Source organism: Bos javanicus, chromosome 20 (assembly GCF_032452875.1).
Source record: "Bos javanicus breed banteng chromosome 20, ARS-OSU_banteng_1.0, whole genome shotgun sequence".
Classification (NCBI taxonomy): Eukaryota; Metazoa; Chordata; class Mammalia; order Artiodactyla; family Bovidae; genus Bos; species Bos javanicus.
In genome coordinates, this window is record NC_083887.1 from 40,011,525 (window position 1) to 40,029,147 (window position 17,623).

Consider the following 17,623-nt stretch of genomic DNA (forward strand, 5'->3'; position numbering starts at 1 on the left):
AAATTCCTGTTAACTCACTAAACAACACCCACCAAATCTCTGAATAGTTGTGTCCTTCAGGAAGTGAGTCAAACAGCACAAGCCCAGAGGGAATATAACTAAGGCAAACATTGGAACTTCACCACTTTGGAATTCAAAATGCCTTTGGATGGGGGTTTTACTGGCTGCAAAGACCCATTTTTACAACCCTGAGAGTGAGTGTTTTCTTAAAATTTGCACCCGTAGGCACCTCTGGGCTTCCCTGGTGGCTCAGCTGGTGAAGAAACCACCTGCAGTGTGGAAGACCTGGGTTTGATCCTGGGGTTGGGAAGATCCCCTGGAGAAGGGAACGGCTACCCACTCCAGTATTCTGGCCTGGAGAATTCCATGGACTGTATAGTCCATGGGGTCACAAACAGTCAGATGTGACTGAGTGAATTTCACTTTTCAGTTTAGGCACCTCTAGTCCCAGCCCTCCCAGCAGGCTGAACAGGTAATTCCTTTAGAAAAGCGCCACAATAATTCAGGGGTGCTTCCTCTTTGGGTTTAATGTGTCCCGATATCAATACAAAATCTCAAATCTAAATTCTAAAGCTCAAATCAAAGCCTCATTTAAAAGTGCTTCCCCGGCCTCCATCCTTCTGCTTGACAGGCTGATATTTCCGTGGTTGCTTCCCAGATCACTTGGACTCAGCATACCTGGGTGGATGCTCTCATCTCTGAAAGAGCAAAATTGCTCCCAGGTGGCTCCTCTAAGCACTTCTATTCCAGTTCAGGCAGTGACAGAGCTAATCATGCTGCCAGGAGTGAAGATTTACAGTAACCCTGGGCTATGCCTTGTTCCTGGAATCTTCTGGTCCTTTGCTGTTGGTGCTTTGTGGAGTGATCGCCCCAACTCATGTTAACTTCATTCGTATTCTCAGACAAATTATCCACTGCACTTTATATAAAATCAGTTGGTATTCTTTATGCACTTTTACCTTTCTCCTTTGAGTTTTGAGCAGATGCTTTAGAAGCTCTGACTCAAATTTCTCCCGAGTTTCCGTGTTTGAGTTTTGCTCATAGTTATATTTGTGTAACTTGTACATTTTTATTTATTCACCACGTGGATCATGGCATCCCTGAGTACCCACACCTAGAGCTGTGCACACTGGCTTGCATTTGGGGCCCAGCCACACTGAGGTGTGTTCATGGCAAATGGACTTATGGCTGGTCTCATCAAGCCCTCAGCTGGTCACAACACCAAGAAATTAACAGCACGTTCCCCAGTAAGCAGACCCAGAAGAGGTCCCAAAAGGACATTTCTGAAGGGGATAATCTTAGATTTTTAACTTAAAAAAAAAACAAGACATAATATTCAAAGAAAATTACTATTTGAATTCTTATTATATACACATATAGGGCTTCCTAGGTGTCCTAGTGGTAAATAACCCGCCTGCCAATGCAGGAGACCTAAGAGACACGGATTTGATTCTTGGGTCATGGAAGATCCCCTCGAGGAGGGCATGGCAACCAACTCCAGTATTCTTGCCTGGACAATCCCATAGGCAAAGGAACCTGGCAGTCTACAATCCATACAATGGCAAAGAGTCGAACATGACTGAAGCGACTTAGCATGCTTGCTGCTGCTGCTGCTGCTAAGTTGCTCAGTCGTGTCTGACTCTGTGCGACCCCAGAGACGGCAGCCCACCAGGCTCCGCCGTCCCTGGGATTCTCCAGGCAAGAACACTGGAGTGGGTTGCCATTTCCTTCTCCAATGCAGGAAAGTGAAAAGTGAAAAGGAAATCACTCAGTCGTGTCCAACTCTTGGTGACCCCATGGACTGCAGCCTTCCAGGCTCCTCCATCCATGGGATTTTCCAGGCAAGAGTACTGGAGTGTGGTGCCATTGCCTTCTCCGAGCATGCATGCATGTACATGTATTATCTATTAAAATTTTTAAGGCAATTTATGTTTTGAAAGTTATCTCCTTTTCTGGTTATTCTAAGTACTTACAAATAGATACGAATTTTATTATATAAATCTTTAGAACATTTATATGTGGGAGATCATCCATCTTCATTCACAAGTGAACAGAAAATTGGGCCTTAAAATGGATTCAATGCAGGACCTAGCACAGTGGGAGGGACCACTGTGATAAGCAGGTTGGCTTCTGCTTTGGATAAAACACAGATCTTTTGTTTCTATGTGGTTGTAAACCTGTGTCCAAGGACTTCTTGAAGAGAGTAAGGGAGAATATTTGTTGGGTTGGTTTATGATAGAGGCAGTGGTATTAGCAATGAGCTGGCCCCCATGGAAGGATCTCCCACAGTGGTCTGCTTACTTTGCTGCAAAGAGTAGGCAAGCATCATGCTTGTCTGCAGTCTGGCACCTCTGGTTTCTACTACTTATTTTCTAGGTTAACCCCAGATACTCAGTACCTTATTTTTATAAGCACAGTTGAACATTGGGTTGAAAGGTCTCCTCATTTGTTACAAAAGACAGCATTTTAAAGCAGTCTTCCCAGTTTAATTTATTGTAAACCTCTTTAAAAGAAAGAAGTCCCCATTACAGCATGTGTCATAGAAAGGTGGAAGATGGGAATCTTCAGATTGATGACACCTGGGGGGTCCTGTGTACAAATCCTGGGGGAAGGGTGCTGAGCTGGGAAGCTAATTTGCGAGCTTTTGTCTCTTTTTCACTTCAGCACGTCCTTGTGAGCTCTACTGCCGACCCATAGATGGCCACTTTTCCGAGAAAATGCTGGATGCTGTCATTGATGGTACCCCTTGCTTTGAAGGCGGCAACAGCAGAAATGTCTGTATTAATGGCATGTGTAAGGTATTGGGTATGTTTCCTTAATCTACAACTTTATAAAATCGTGACTTTTTATTAATTTGGAAAGTTAAATGTTTTAATCTTTTGCTTTTGTGGTATTTGCATGTGGACTGGTATTTTTATACAGTCTGAGACAAGACTTTTCAGTGTTCATCAAGGTCACAGTTAGAAACCAAATGTCCTCCTGCTGTTGTCTTCATTTCTTGAGCTGTTGACGCGCTCTGTGATATTTCAGGCATGGAGCTGAGTCAAATTGAAGAAGAATCAAATTATTCTTCTGAGGAATAATTCTTTGGAGGAATTATTAGGAAAAGGCAACTCGAATTATTTCAGTGGCTTTGAATTACTCATTGGTTACTTGCCAACAGTAAATTTGAGGAAAAACTAATAAACAACTATATAGTGTTTTTCACAAAGCATTTTGATATTTAATTCACCTTGATCACCAACATGATCACCTTAGAAAGAGAGATGGCATGACAGATAATTATAAACCAGGTCTTCTGATATCAGTTTAACTTTTCACATTGACTCCATTAAGAAACTCTTGCCTTTATATAAATTACTTGGGTCTGATTTTTAATCAGACTCGGCATCATGGACTCAATGGATATGGGTTAGAGCAAGCTCTGGGAGTTGGTGATAGACAGGGCAGCCTAGTGTGCTGCAGTCCATGGGGTCACAAGGAGTCAGACATGACTGAGTGACCAAACTGATTTTTTAATGCCTTTATATGTACAAGCAATTTCTCCCATTGCTTACAGTCTATTTTGCAAGGAACTAAGGAACAAGTTTTGAGATCCAGTACTTGGTCATAAACCTCAGTTTAAAGAGGAGGTGTTTTGGGGACATCCCTGATGGTCCCGTGATTAAGACTCAGTGCTTACACAGCTGGGGGCACGGGTTTGATCCTTGGTCAGGGAACTAAGATCCCACATGCCATGCACCATGGCCAAAAATAAATAAAGAGAAGGTATTTTTAATCAATGAAAGAAAAGCTATATGAAAATAACTAAGTGTTAGTAAAGCATAAGGGCTTTTTTTCTTCAAGAAAATTAGAGACACCAAGGGAACATTTCATGCTAAGATGAGCTCGATAAAGGACAGAAATGATATGGGCCAAACAGAAGCAGAAGATATTAAGAAGAGGTGGCAAGAATACACAGAAGAACAGTGCAAAAAAGATCTTCACAACCCAGATAATCACGATGGTATAATCACTCATCTAGAGCCAGATATCCTAGAATGTGAAGTCAAGTGGGCCTTAGAAAGCATCACTACGAACAAAGCTAGTGGAGGTGATGGAATTCCAGTGGAGCTCTTTCAAATCCTGAAAGATGATGCTGTGAAAGTGCTGCATTCAATATGCCAGCAAATTTGGAAAACTCAGCAGTGGCCACAGGACTGGAAAGGGTCGGTTTTCATTCCAATCCCAAAGAAAGGCAATGCCAAAGAATGCTCAAACTACCATACAATTGCACTCATCTCACATGCTAGTAAAGTAATGCCCAAAATTCTCCAAGCCAGGCTTCAGCAATATGTGAACCGTGAACTTCCTGATGTTCAAGCTGGTTTTAGAAAAGGCAGAGGAACTAGAAATCACATTGCCAATATCCACTGGATCATGGAAAAAGCAAGAGAGTTCCAGAAAAGCATCTATTTCTGCTTTATTGACTATGCCAAAGCCTTTGACTGTGTGGATCACAATAAACTGTGGAAAATTCTGAAAGAGATGGGAATACCAAACCACCTGACCTGCCTCTTGAGAAATCTATATGCAGGTCAGGAAGCAACAGTTAGAACTGGACATGGAACCACAGACTGGTTCCAAATAGGAAAAGGAGTCCGTCAAGGCTGTAGATTGTCACCCTGCTTATTTAACTTATATGCAGAGTATATCATGAGAAACGCTGGGCTGGAAGAAGCACCAGCTGGAATCAAGATTGCCAGGAGAAATATCAATAACCTCAGATATGCAGATGACACCACCCTTATGGCAGAAAGTGAAGAGGAACTCAAAAGTCTCTTGATGAAAGTGAAAGTGGAGAGTGAAAAAGTTGGCTTAAAGCTCAACATTCAGAAAACGAAGATCATGGCATTCGGTCCCATCACTTCATGGGAAATAGATGGAGAAACAGTGGAAACAGTGTCAGACTTTATTTTTGGGGGCTCCAAAATCACTGCAGATGGTGACTGCAGCCATGAAATTAAAAGCGCTTACTCCTTGGAAGGAACGTTGTGACCAACCTAGATAGCATATTCAAAAGCAGAGACATTACTTTGCCAACAAAGGCCCATCTTGTCAAGGCTATGGTTTTTCCAGTGGTCATGTATGGATGTGAGAGTTGGTCTGTGAAGAAGGCTGAGCGCTGAAGAATTGATGCTTTTGAACTGTGGTGTTGGAGAAGACTCTTGAGAGTCCCTTGGACTGCAAGGAGATCCAACCAGACCATTCTGAAGGAGATCAGCCCTGGGATTTCTTTGGAAGGAATGATGCTAAAGCTGAAACTCCAGTACTTTGGCCACCTCATGCGAAGAGTTGACTCATTGGAAAAGACTGTGATGCTGGGAGGGATTGGGGGCAGGAGGAGAAGGGGACGACAGAGGATGAGATGGCTGGATGGGGTCACTGACTCAGTGGACATGAGTCTGAGTGAACTCCTGGAGTTGGTGATGGACCAGGAGGCCTGGAGTGCTGTGATTCATGGGGTCGCAAAGAGTCAGACACGACTGAGCAACTGAACTGAACTGAACTGAAGGGCTTAGTGCTTAGGCTCTAGAATCTCAACCTAATACCACTATTTCCAAGCTGTGTAACTCTATACATCTTTTTAAGACTCATTTATCTTTCATAGAATTGAGATATTAACATATCTTTTTAGATTAAATAGAGTTTTATATGTAAAGCCCTTAACAGAGCCCATGGCACACCAAAAGCTCTTAATGTATTTTACTCATTTTTGCAAGTAATTTTCACAGTTTTTCTACTGGACTGAGTTATCACCATGAGACGATCCTGGCCGTCAGTGTTTAGCACCTGGGAAGGTGAATTTATCACCCTGCAGGTGCTGATGGACTTATTCCAGTCCTGACCAAGGCACAGGGAGGCAGTGTATGTTTCCCAGGACTGGGTGAGCTAACAGCAGGTCATAATCGGACTCTAAATTAGAAGGAACTCAGGCAAAATTCTCTTCCTGACACACTAATTACCATTGTAGCTGCAAAGAGCCAAAAATAATTAATATATTTTAGGTTAGGTCTGTTCCCCAGAGTGGGAAAAAGTTTGGCTAATTTAGGCCCCAACAGCCCCATGGCCATTTAATACAGCGGTTTTCCGGTCTGGCTGCCTATTAGAATCAGCTGGAGAGCTTTTAAAAACCATACTGATATCTGGCTCTATCTCCACCCTATTAATTCAGAATCACCTGGATGTGGAGACTAGGCATTGGTATTTTTAAGACTCCTCAGGTGATTGCCATATGCTGTTAGGGCTGAGAACTTTAGTCATCAAGAAATGAATGTGATGCTAAAATTATCTTTTAGACCTAAATACCTTTGCCTGTATAGAGACTGTCTTTAGCTTTTGATGGAAAAAGCAAGTAGTTTGAACGGAAACATAAGGGGTGTAGGATATCTCTCTTGAAGCCAATTAAATCAGCTTAATAGAATAAGTCAGATTCTATCAGCTTGCTTTTTTCTTTCTAGAAACCAGTAAAGGTCTTTTAGAAACATTAATTACTCACTTTATGTCTATACCACACTGAGATAAGTTTTTAAGCTGAGAAATTATGTCAAATCAAATTTACCGTAATAGCCTGAATGCAGTTTATCTTTTAAAGATCCAAATTGTAGTTATTTTCAGCTTTTGTTAGTCTTCTTATTCATTTACTACAGTTTTTTTCAAAGGGAACTGAACATGTATTGAAAGGAAAAGTTATACCATCAGAAAAAAATGTATATGGTATCTGATTCATCTTTGTGTATATGAAAATGCTTGCTTATGGTCATATAAATACCTGCTATAGTTGCTTATACTCATATATTTAGCTATTTTGAAATAATGATGTTTGCCACCATTTTGGCATGTTAGATTTGCAGATTTTGTTGTCAAGGGGATTATTGAATGCTGATCAGAACTGAATTTTTTTAGGAGAAGTAACTCTGTGTTCCTCTCCCATTTTTTTTTTAACCTGTACTGAATTTCTAAGCTGCTTTTTTTTCTATTTATTGAATTTTTTTCTATTTATTGAATTTTTTTCTACTATTTCATTTACCCTCTGTATCTACACAAGACTAAGATTTTAAGTGGTATTTGCAGTCAAATTATTTTCTCCTGTCCTTTTTTGGGAAAGATTTACACTCACCTTCTGCTAGAGTTTTTAGCATTAATGGATACAGCATCCTCAGAGTTCTTTCTCGTTTAAAAATATGTATAAATTTGCTTTTTTCTTGAAGGACACTTGACTGGGTACAAAATTTGGGGCATCACACTGTCTTTCCCCCTAAATTTTGCAAATATTGCTCTTCTCTCTTCTGCTGTTGAATTCTCATATGAAGTACAGGGCTGGACTGATATCTCTCCCTAGGTAACTTGGTATCTTCCTTTCTTTTTATGTAATTTACTTTTTATTGAAGTGTAGTTGACTTACAGTGTTTCAGGCATTCAGCAAAGTAATTCAGTATGCTGTGCTGTGCTATGCATAGTTGTTCAGTTATGTCCAACTCTTTGCCACCCCATGGGCTGTAACCTGTCAGGCTCCTTTGTTCATGGGGATTCTCCAGGCAAGAATACTGGAGTGGGTTGCCATGCCCTCCTCCAGGGAATCTTCCCAACCCAGGGATTGAACCCAGATCTCCCGCATTACAGGTCGATACTCTCTGAGCCACCAGGGAAGCCCAAGAATACCGGAGTCAGTAGCCTGTGCCTTCTTCAGGGGATCTTCTGGACCCAGGAATCAAACTGGGGTCTCCTGTATTGTAGGACGATTCTTTACCAGCTGAGTTACCAGGGAATGAATATATATATATATATATATATGCTTTTTCAGATTCTTATCCACTATAGGTTATTACAAGGTATTGAATATTGTTCCTTGTGCTGAATAGTAGGTAGAGATCAATAGGTAGCATCTATACAGTACCTTATTGTTTATGTATTTCATTTAGGGTAGTATGTATCTGTTAATCTCAGATCCCTAATTTATCCCTCTAGCCTCTTTCCCTTTTGGTAGCTAAGTTTGTTTTCTGTGTCTGTGAGTCTATTTCTGTTTCATAAATAAGTTACTTCGTATCATTTTTGTTGATTCCACATATGTGTGATATCATGGTATTTGTCTTTCTCTAATTTACGTCACTTATATGACAATCTCTAGGTCCGTCGATATGGCTGCAAATGACATTATTTCATTCTTCTTTGCATGCATGTTTCTTCATATGTCCAACTCTTTGTGACACTATGGAATGTAGCCTGCCGGGCTCCTCTGTCCATGGGATTCTCTAGTCAAGAATATTGGAGTGGATTGCCATTCCCTTTTCCAGGGGATCTTCCTGACCCAGGGATCAAACCTGTTATGTCTCCTGAATTGCAGGCCAGTTCTTTACTACTAGCGCCTCCTGGTCTGAGTGATATTCCATTGTACATATACACCACATTGTCTTTATCCATTCATTTATTGATGGACATTTAGGTTGCTTCCACACCTTGACTACTATAAATAATGTTGCTATGAATACTGGGGTTCATGTGTCTTTTTGAGTTAGAGTTTCTCTGGATATATGCACAAGAATAGGATTATTGGATCATTTGGCAACTCTATTTTTATCTTTTAAGGGAATCTCTGTAGTGTTCTCCAGAGTGGCTGCACCAATTTGCATTCCCACCAATGATGTAGGATGGTTACCTTTTCTCTGCACCCTCTCCAGCATTTATTATTTGTAGACTTTTCAAGGATGGCCATTCTGACCAGTGTAAGGTGATGCCTCATTGTAGTTTTGATTTGCATTTGGCTAATTAGTGACGTTGAGTGTATTTTCATGTACTTATTGGCTATCTGTTTATCTTCTTTGAGAAATGTCTATTTAGGTCTTCTATTTTGTTATTTGATTTATTTATTTTTGCTGTTGAGCTGTATAAGCTGTTTGCTTATTTTAGAAATTAGTCCCTTGTCAGTTGCCTCATTTACTAATATTTTCTCCCATTCCATAGGTTGTCTTTTCATTTTCTTTATGGTTTCCTTTGCTGTGCAAAAGCTTTTAAGTTTGATATGGTCCCATTTGTTTATTTTTGCTCTTGTTTCCATTACTCTAGGAGATGGATCCAAAACAATATTGCTGTGATTTATGTCAAAGAGTATTCTGCCTGTGTTTTCCTCTAGGAGTTTTTGAGTATCTGATCTTACACTTAGGTCTTTAATCCATATTGAGTTTATTTTTTTATATGATATTAGAGAATGTTCTAATTTCACTCTTTTACATGTAGCTGTTGAGTTTTCTCAGCATCACTTATTGAAGAGTCTTTTCCCCATTGCATAATCTTGCCTCCTTTTTCATGTTAACTGACCATAAATGCATGGGTTTATTTCTGGCCTTTCTATTCTCTGAACTTCTAAGCTTATTTATCACAGATACAAATTTAAACAATGACTTTCAGGATGTCATTTATTTTTAATCACAAGTATGACATGCAATAAGCTTTTAAATATATGAACAGATATTCCCACCCCTCTTCCTACTATCCCAGCTTTGCAGTCTTACCTGCTGTCTTAAGACAGGATACCAGTCTTCCAGATCACTCACCCTTTTGGTAACCAGTTCTCTGACTTTCAGTTCCTTTGTTCTTCCCTTTTCTCCCAGTCAGTGCAGCTTTGGCTTCATTTCCTTCCCAATCAGCCTTGATGCCTTGAACTGTCATATCAACCATCCCTTGGTCTTCTCTTAGCCATCCATCAGCCTCTCACCCTAGGACCCTGATTCTGATCAACCTACCATAATGATTTTTGCCTTTATAATAAGTTTACTGTACACTTCTTAAAATAATAATTTGCCTTTGTGAATTCCCTTATAAATCAGTGTTTTTCACCCCCACTGAGTCCTCAGGCTTCCCTGACAGTCTTCCCACCTGTCGTAAGTTAGCTTCGCTTCTCATTGCTCTCACCATCTTTCCAACTCCTCTTTGTTCTCTGTCATGGCCATTTTGGCCAACTCAGTGATTGGCTGAACACCCAGGTGGCAATTTCTCTGGGCCAACTATCTCTCCAGAAGACCAGATCCAGGCTCCTGGCCCTTAGTGTTATGGTAAGAAAGCATTACTGCTGCTGTCCCATTTGTTAAAGGACAATGTCATTTACCTGTTCTCAGTTAAGCATAACTGGCCCTATCTTCACACTAAAGTTCCATTGGCTGGGAATGAATCTCATCTTGGAACCAGGCATTCTTCCAGTCTCTGCCTTTGCCAAGGGACTGCAGAAAGAAATAACGACATTCTCAGTGGATTAGGTCAAGGCACCAGTTGGTATTTCAGTCTTGTTATATGAGAATTTCCTAAGTAAAACAGTGTTAACTCATGATGAAAAAATGAGAATTAGGTAAGAAAATACGTTACTTATTTACTTACATAGGGGTAAAAGCCCCACTGAAAGACTGGGACCTGATTTCTCTATGTAATACTCAAGATAGGATACTCTTCAGTTCAGATGACAGGGCCAAGAACTGGTGATACACTTCTGCACAGGAAAGGAAATAGCCATCGGAGTAAAGAGGCAACCTACAGAATGGGAGAAAAATTTGCATACTATATATATAATAAGAAGTTAATATCTAAAACATATGAGAAACTCCTACAATTCAATAGCAGAAAAATAACCTGATTTAAAAATGAACAAAAGACTTGAATAGACATTTCTCCAAAGAAGATATGCAAATGGCCAACAGATATGTGAAAAGGTGCTCAACATCATTAAACATGAGAAATACAAGTGAAACTCATGAGCTATCACCTCACAGCTGTTAGGATGGCTGTTACCAACACATATGAGATAGTGAGTATTGGTGTGGATGTGGAGAAATTGGAATCCTGTGCACAGTTGGTGGGAATGTACAGTGATGCAGCCACTATGGAAAAAAATTAAAAAATTAAAAATAATTTAGTTTTAATTAAATTAAAATATTTAATTTTAATTAAATTAAAATATTTAATTTTGATTAAATTAAAATACTTAGATACATATTTAACTTTAATTAAATTTAAATATTTAGTTTGTGATTAAAATTTAATTTTTACCATAAGACCTAACAATTCCAGTTCTAGGTATATATCCAAAGGAATGAAATCAGGATCTTAAAATGATATCTGGACTTCCAAGTTCATAGTGACATTATTCACACTAGTCAAGATATGAATGGAAACAACCCAGATGTTCATCAATAAATGAATGGATAAAGAAAATGTGGTATATGCATATCATAGAATATTGTTCAACTTTAAAAAAGAAGTAAATTCTGTCATTTTGGCAATATGAATGAGCCTAGGAACATTATGCTAAGTGAAACAGGTCAATCACAGAAGGACAAATGCTACAAGATTCTACATATAGGAGAATCTAAAATAGTCAAACTTACTGAGACAGAGAACAGTGGTTGCTAAGGGAACAATGGAGAGTTGCTGTTCAACAAGTATAAAATTTCACTTACACAAGATGAATATGGCTTGAGCTTTGCTATACAATGTATTGCCTGTGGTTAACAACACTCTATTGTTCCCTTAAAAACTTATGAAATGGGTAGATCTCATGTTAAGTGTTCTTACCATACACACAAAAAAAAGGGATACAAGAAAACTTTTGGATCAGATGGATATATCTATTGCCTTAATTGTGACGATGGTTTCACAGGTGTTTGTATGAGTCCAAACTCATCAAATTATAAAATTAAATATGTATAGTATTTTATATATCAGCTACACCCCAAGAAAGCTGTTTAAAAAAAAAAAGAAATAGTGATAGGAAATTAGAGTGATTTCCTTTTGTAAAGAAATGCAGCCTGTGGGGTGGCTGTCTGACCTCCTAAGAGTCACCGGGAGGAGAGCCTTCCTGGAGTCGTCGTTGCATTGGTGGCAGCAGCACAGCCCACTCTGACCTGCTGAAGGCAGAAAGACAGTGTTATCCATCGTAGCCCTGTTGCCAGATCACAGGGCACGGAAGAAAGGGATGTCTGTTCGTTTTTCCTTGAGAGCCTTACAGGTTCTGTGTAGTCAGGAGGATGGGCTTCCACCTTCCAAGCCTTCGGTTCTGTACTCAGTTCAGCGTTGACTGTGCTGTGCGCGGCTGCTGGAGGAGCAGAGGGTGAAGTCTCCACCAGCACCATGTGCTGTGCTCTGGGTCAGCATCTGACGGGGGTGTGTTTCCTTCCCCACCCCTGCCCCCCGAGGGATGCAGGCAGATATTGGTGGAGGAGAAAGATGCGCTCGAGATGTTTGTTTTTCTGAACTTCTTTCCTTTTTCTTCATGTTTTCCCACTATTTTTTGGCACTCCATGCTGCTTTCAGGCTCTTAGTTCCCCAACCAAGGATTTCACCCATGGCCCCTACAGTAGAAACTCAGAGTCTTAATCACTGGACCACCAGGGAAGTCCCTCTTCATATTTTTTAATCCATTCCCCTCTTGGTACAGATGTTTAAAAACACTTTACTATGTTGCAAAGTATGTTTCCCTGGCTCATTCCAAATTAGTGAAGAAATGAAGTCGCTGGGAATAGGATGTGTAAAGTTTAGCTTATTAGAAGATGATCAAGCTTGACATAAATACATCACTTGTGAAGGGCTGGCATTTTACCTATAGCCACTAAAGGCACATATCCAGACTGTTTCTTTCCTTTCCATCGTGATTAGTGTGATTGAGTTTTTTAAATCTCTTAGCATTTTGTGCGGAGAAGGCAATGGCACCCCACTCCAGTACTCTTGCCTGGAAAATCCCATGGATGGAGGAGCCTGGTGGGCTTCCATCTATGGGGTCGCACAGAGTTGGACACAACTGAAGCGACTTAGCAGCAGCAGCATTTTGTGTTTCCCAATTGAGTCAAGTGGCACAATCTTCAAACATAAAGAAAGTCAGAGATGGTTAAACTGAGGAATGGTGCCATTTTCTATCTGTGGGCATTCATCCTCTATTTAGCTAGTGGAGGGAGAATATATTTAAAGACCTAAATGGTTATTCCTTTCAGGCGATTCAAGGTGGCTTTAAAGTAAGAAAGGAACTTATCTTTGAGAGAGAGAAAAAAACTACTTGGGCACAATTCTTCTTCCCAAACAGAAAAGACAAATCCCACTAAGAGATTATGATGTGTTTTTCCCTTTTTCTATCATTGAAATGTGGTTAAGGAATACAAGCCATAGAAAAGAGCCAGCAACAAAGGACTTCAGCGGAATCTCACGTGTTTCATGACTTTCCATCTGAATGTTACCATTCTTGGGTATCTGATGCCACCAAACACCCCAAGTTTAATATTCTCCTTTCCAGTATGGATATTGGATGGGAAAGACTTGGTTGTACTGGTAGGCAGAGGAGAAGGAAGATGGAGAGGGAAGGATGATGGTTGGGAAGGACCAACAGACAGAACACTGAGAAAGGATCGGGTCCAGGGCACATGAGCAAGATTAGTCCTGGCTCAGGGGAGAAACAACCAGTTTCTCCTGTGTAGTTGGAAGGAAGGAGGTCAGGATGGCTGGGATACTATAAGTGTGACGTGTAGTAGGGGCTGGGGTCATAGGAGGCTCCCAAGAGTCTGATGTGGGTCTGCACGGCCGAGATCTCATCCTGTGTGGGACTGGAGTGGTCTCAGCATGAAATCAGGAAAGTAAAGGGAGTGAACAACTGACTGTAGGTGACAATGACTATAGCCACTGCATCATCCCTGGGAATCTCATTAGAGAGGAGAGGGCATGAGGTTTGCACATCTGAAAGAGATTCGCTGCTCCAATGACTCTTGATTCCAAGACGTTTTTCACTGTTTTGTTTTTGAAACTGTTTTCAATTCTGCTTCTGGCTCAGGGGAAACCGCAGACCCATTCAGTGCACACCTCGTTTCCCTCTAAGCAGTGTTTCCTTTATCATCAGTGGATGCTTTGAGTATTGCTCTGGCCGCCACCAGGAAAAGGAAATGTGTTTTTATAGACTCCATTTCTATTCTTTATTCTTCTTCGTGCCATGTACTGGAGAAGGAAATAGCAACCCACTCCAGTATTCCTGCCTAGAGAATCCCATGGGCAGAGGAGCCTGGTAGGTTACAATCCTTGGGCTTGCAAGAGTCGGACATGACTTAGAGACTAAACCACCACCACCAACTGCCATGTACAAGTCAGTGGTCAGTATTTCTGTGTCCTAATCCATGTGAGTTAGTGTTTTAGGGCACTTTCCAGTTGTTTCTTGGACACCAAGTATGTATCTTGGCCACCAACTCTGTAGTCAATACTTGATATAGGAACAATGACTAGCGTGTACATTTTGTATGTAACATAACAAGTGTAAAACACATCCACCTGTCGTCAGCCCTGATCTCATCCAGAGCAAAGGGGGAAGAAGAGTCAGAGGTCCAGGGCAGGCGTGGCATCTCCTGCCCGTGTCACTCACCCTTAACCTCTCTTCTTCGCAGATGGTTGGCTGCGATTATGAGATCGACTCCAACGCCACAGAGGACCGCTGTGGTGTGTGCCTTGGGGATGGCTCAGCCTGCCAGACCGTGAAGAAGATGTTTAAGCAGAAAGAAGGATCTGGTAATAAACAAATAATTTCAGTGTCAGGGGACTGAGGATGAAGGTCAAGATGGAGTGCTATTTTTTTTTTTTTTAGCAGATTGTAACTTTTTAAGCAGATTGTAACTTTCACAGAATTCAAAATAGATATAGCCTTGACTACAAAGGCTCCTTGGCAGTTGTAGAAAAGGGATTGATTGCTAAGTGACTGCAGGAAGCATTACTTTGCACTAGGGATTTAAGATGGCTGAGTGGCTGCCCACAGGACCAGGTTTAATAGTGTGATCCCTGGGAGAGGATCCAGGGCTGAAGGCCAGTGGACCAAGACCTGAGGGAGAGAAGGGATGAAAAGTTGGTGGAGGAGGATGCAGACATGGGGCAGGTTCCATAATTGAGGGCAGAGAAGCCAACAGTGGGTTTAAAGGCAGAAGAATCAGGATGTAGCTTTAGGACCAGAGGAGAAGCAAGGCAGGGTTACTTCAATTTGCTCTTATTCCCAATCCCTCCCCATAAGAGGGTCTCTCCCAGTGGTGCCTTAAGTCTCTCCAGGTGGCTTCTCCCAGCTAACATGCCCTCCTTACCCACACCCCACCCTTACTTCTCCATGATTACCTTTTTTGAGATTTCTTCCTTTAACAACTTCAGGGTACTAATGATCTTTGGGGTTGGAGAGCTCATCACCCTCGCTCCTCCCCAGAAATAACCAGACAGGAAGGGAGTGTCATTAAGCCAGTTACATTATATGGGAGCCAGTATGGAAGTTGTTGTACTTCAGAATTTTCCCTGCCCAGGAGAGAAGGAGTTGAGACAGTACAAGGCAGCTCTCATCAATCATTGCTTGAGGCTACTCTGGGGAGGTAAGGGGTCCAGTGGTTGATTCTCTGGATTCCAAGGAAAGCAGATGCTGGGAGTAGGGAGGCCAGTGTGCTCCACCCAGGTAGAGATGGGACAGTACCCCTGTGTCCGGGCTGGGGTGACGCCCAGGGCAGAAGTCGGATCCTGGGGCACCTCCCTTCTAGACATGCTTACCACCTGGGATGAAGTGACTAAGTTCGCCCAAGAGATTATTCATTAAGTGACCTGTTGTTCCCTAGTACACATAATAGTGGATAACCCAAATTTAACTTCCATCCCCATTTTTTGATCTTTGGCTATTGAACCAGGAAGGTAAAATTGTAAAGTGAAATGCTTGTCCTGCCCTTTCAAATTACCGTTGTGGGATTATATTTCATGTCTACTATTTGAAAGCTTTATTATGCATGAGACATCTTTTGCATTTTACTAAGGATGTGAATGACAACCCATTTATCTTAAGTGTATGGTCAAGTGTCCTGTGATAGCTAATATTTATTCAGTCTTTACAAAGGTGTTATGTAAATGATTTCGTTATTTAGATATGACCTTATTTACTTGGATTAGTAAAAGTCAGACTTAAAATTGCATTCCTTTATTTAACCTCTGTTTTCTTTCTTTTTTGTGGGGCTTTGTATCTTTGGCCTCAGACGTGGTATGCTTTTAACATAATGGTGTGCATGCTTAGTCTCTCAGTTGTGTCCCACTTTTTACGACCCTCTGGACTGTAGCCCACCAGGCTTTTCTGTCCATGGGATTTTCCAGGCAAGATTACTGGAGTGGGTTGTCATTTCCTTCTCCATAACAGAGCTTCCCTGATAGCTAAGTTGGTAAAGAATCCGCCTGCAATGCAGAAGACCCCAGCTCGATTCCTGAGTCAGGAAGATCCGCTGGAGAAGGAAATAAGCTACCCACTCCAGTGTTCTTGGGTTTCCCCAGGGGCTCAGCTGGTAAAGAATCCACTCACAATGTGGGAGACCTGGGTTCAGTCACTGGGTTGGGAAGATGCCCCAGAGAAGGGAAAGGCTGTCCACTCCAATATTTTGGCCTGGAGAATTCCATGGACTGTATAGTCCATGGGGTTGCAAAGAGTCGGATACAAGTGAATGACTTTCACTTTCACTTTCTCCATAATGTTATGGTAACTCCTTTGAAAAGCATAGTTTTCAGTCTCAAATCTCTACCACTTAACCTTTTAAGCCCTTAGGAAATCAGGCTTTAGTTCTGGGATCTCATCTCTGCCCTGGTGTCCTAGGGGTGAGGAAAACGGACCAGAAACATCTTGAGTTTCCCTCCCTCTACCACACCTACCTCAGAAACTGCAGTCCATCTGGCTGTATGCCCACCACTAAGCATTTTTATCCCCATTGCCTTTCTGCTTTCTGATAGCTCTTGGCATCCGGAGAGTGTGTCAACTTTATGCTGTTTTTACCCTGATGGCTTTCTCAAAGCCCTCTGGCACGGCCACCCACAGCACAGTGGAGAAACCCAGTAAGCACTCATTCTAAACTCTGCGGCATCAGTTAGGGGTCTGTGTTCCATATACCCACTGGACACTGGCCAGAACCCACTTTTGCTACATGCCCAATAAAGCTAGAAACATTGTAAAGAAGCTGGCTGCCACCACCACCACTCCCAGATTGAGTGAGGCTAAACAGTGATGGAAAATTTTGTGAAAGGGAATCAGATTGTATTGGAGAGGATGATTTATGCAAAGGCCAAAGTCAAAAGAGAAAGTTCCTCTCCTGGAAGACACCCAATGTATTAGTTATTTTCTGTACTTGTTTACATGCTATCTTGTGTTGTTGCCCTTTTTGCACCTTCTATTGTATTCTTTTTTTCTAACACAATGCAATCTGAAGGCTGAATTGTCTTTCAGGCTTTTTCTCCACTCAGCCCCAAATCAGCAAACACAAAGGATATATATGAATATATGAATATATATATATATATATAGTAGGTATTCAATTTACTCATGTAAATTTCAGTGAAAAAAGTCTTTCATAGGGTGGATTCTATATTCCTTTGACAATAAAGGAAGCAAATCTTTATCCTCTAGTTATGTTGACGTAATATCTCAGTAGGTATTTTCTCCTAGATGTCCAGCCTGTGGTTTTGCTGGAGTGTTGTAACTCTTTTGTAGCATGAGTATTATTACAATACTGCATACCCAGTATTAAAATATTGGGTTTTTAAAAAAATAAATAAATAAAATAAAATAAAATATTGGGTT

The 17,623-nt window shown here is 41.1% G+C and overlaps 1 protein-coding gene across 1 annotated transcript in view; it reads left to right on the forward strand.

The window, feature by feature from the left end:
* Window positions 1-17,623, forward strand: part of ADAMTS12 (ADAM metallopeptidase with thrombospondin type 1 motif 12) — a 391,363-nt gene that overhangs the window by 252,414 nt on the left and 121,326 nt on the right. The window contains exons 13-14 of the mRNA XM_061393780.1: window positions 2,665-2,798; window positions 14,439-14,559. Of these exons, the coding sequence (XP_061249764.1) occupies window positions 2,665-2,798; window positions 14,439-14,559 (255 nt within the window). The remainder of the gene's footprint in view (window positions 1-2,664; window positions 2,799-14,438; window positions 14,560-17,623) is intronic.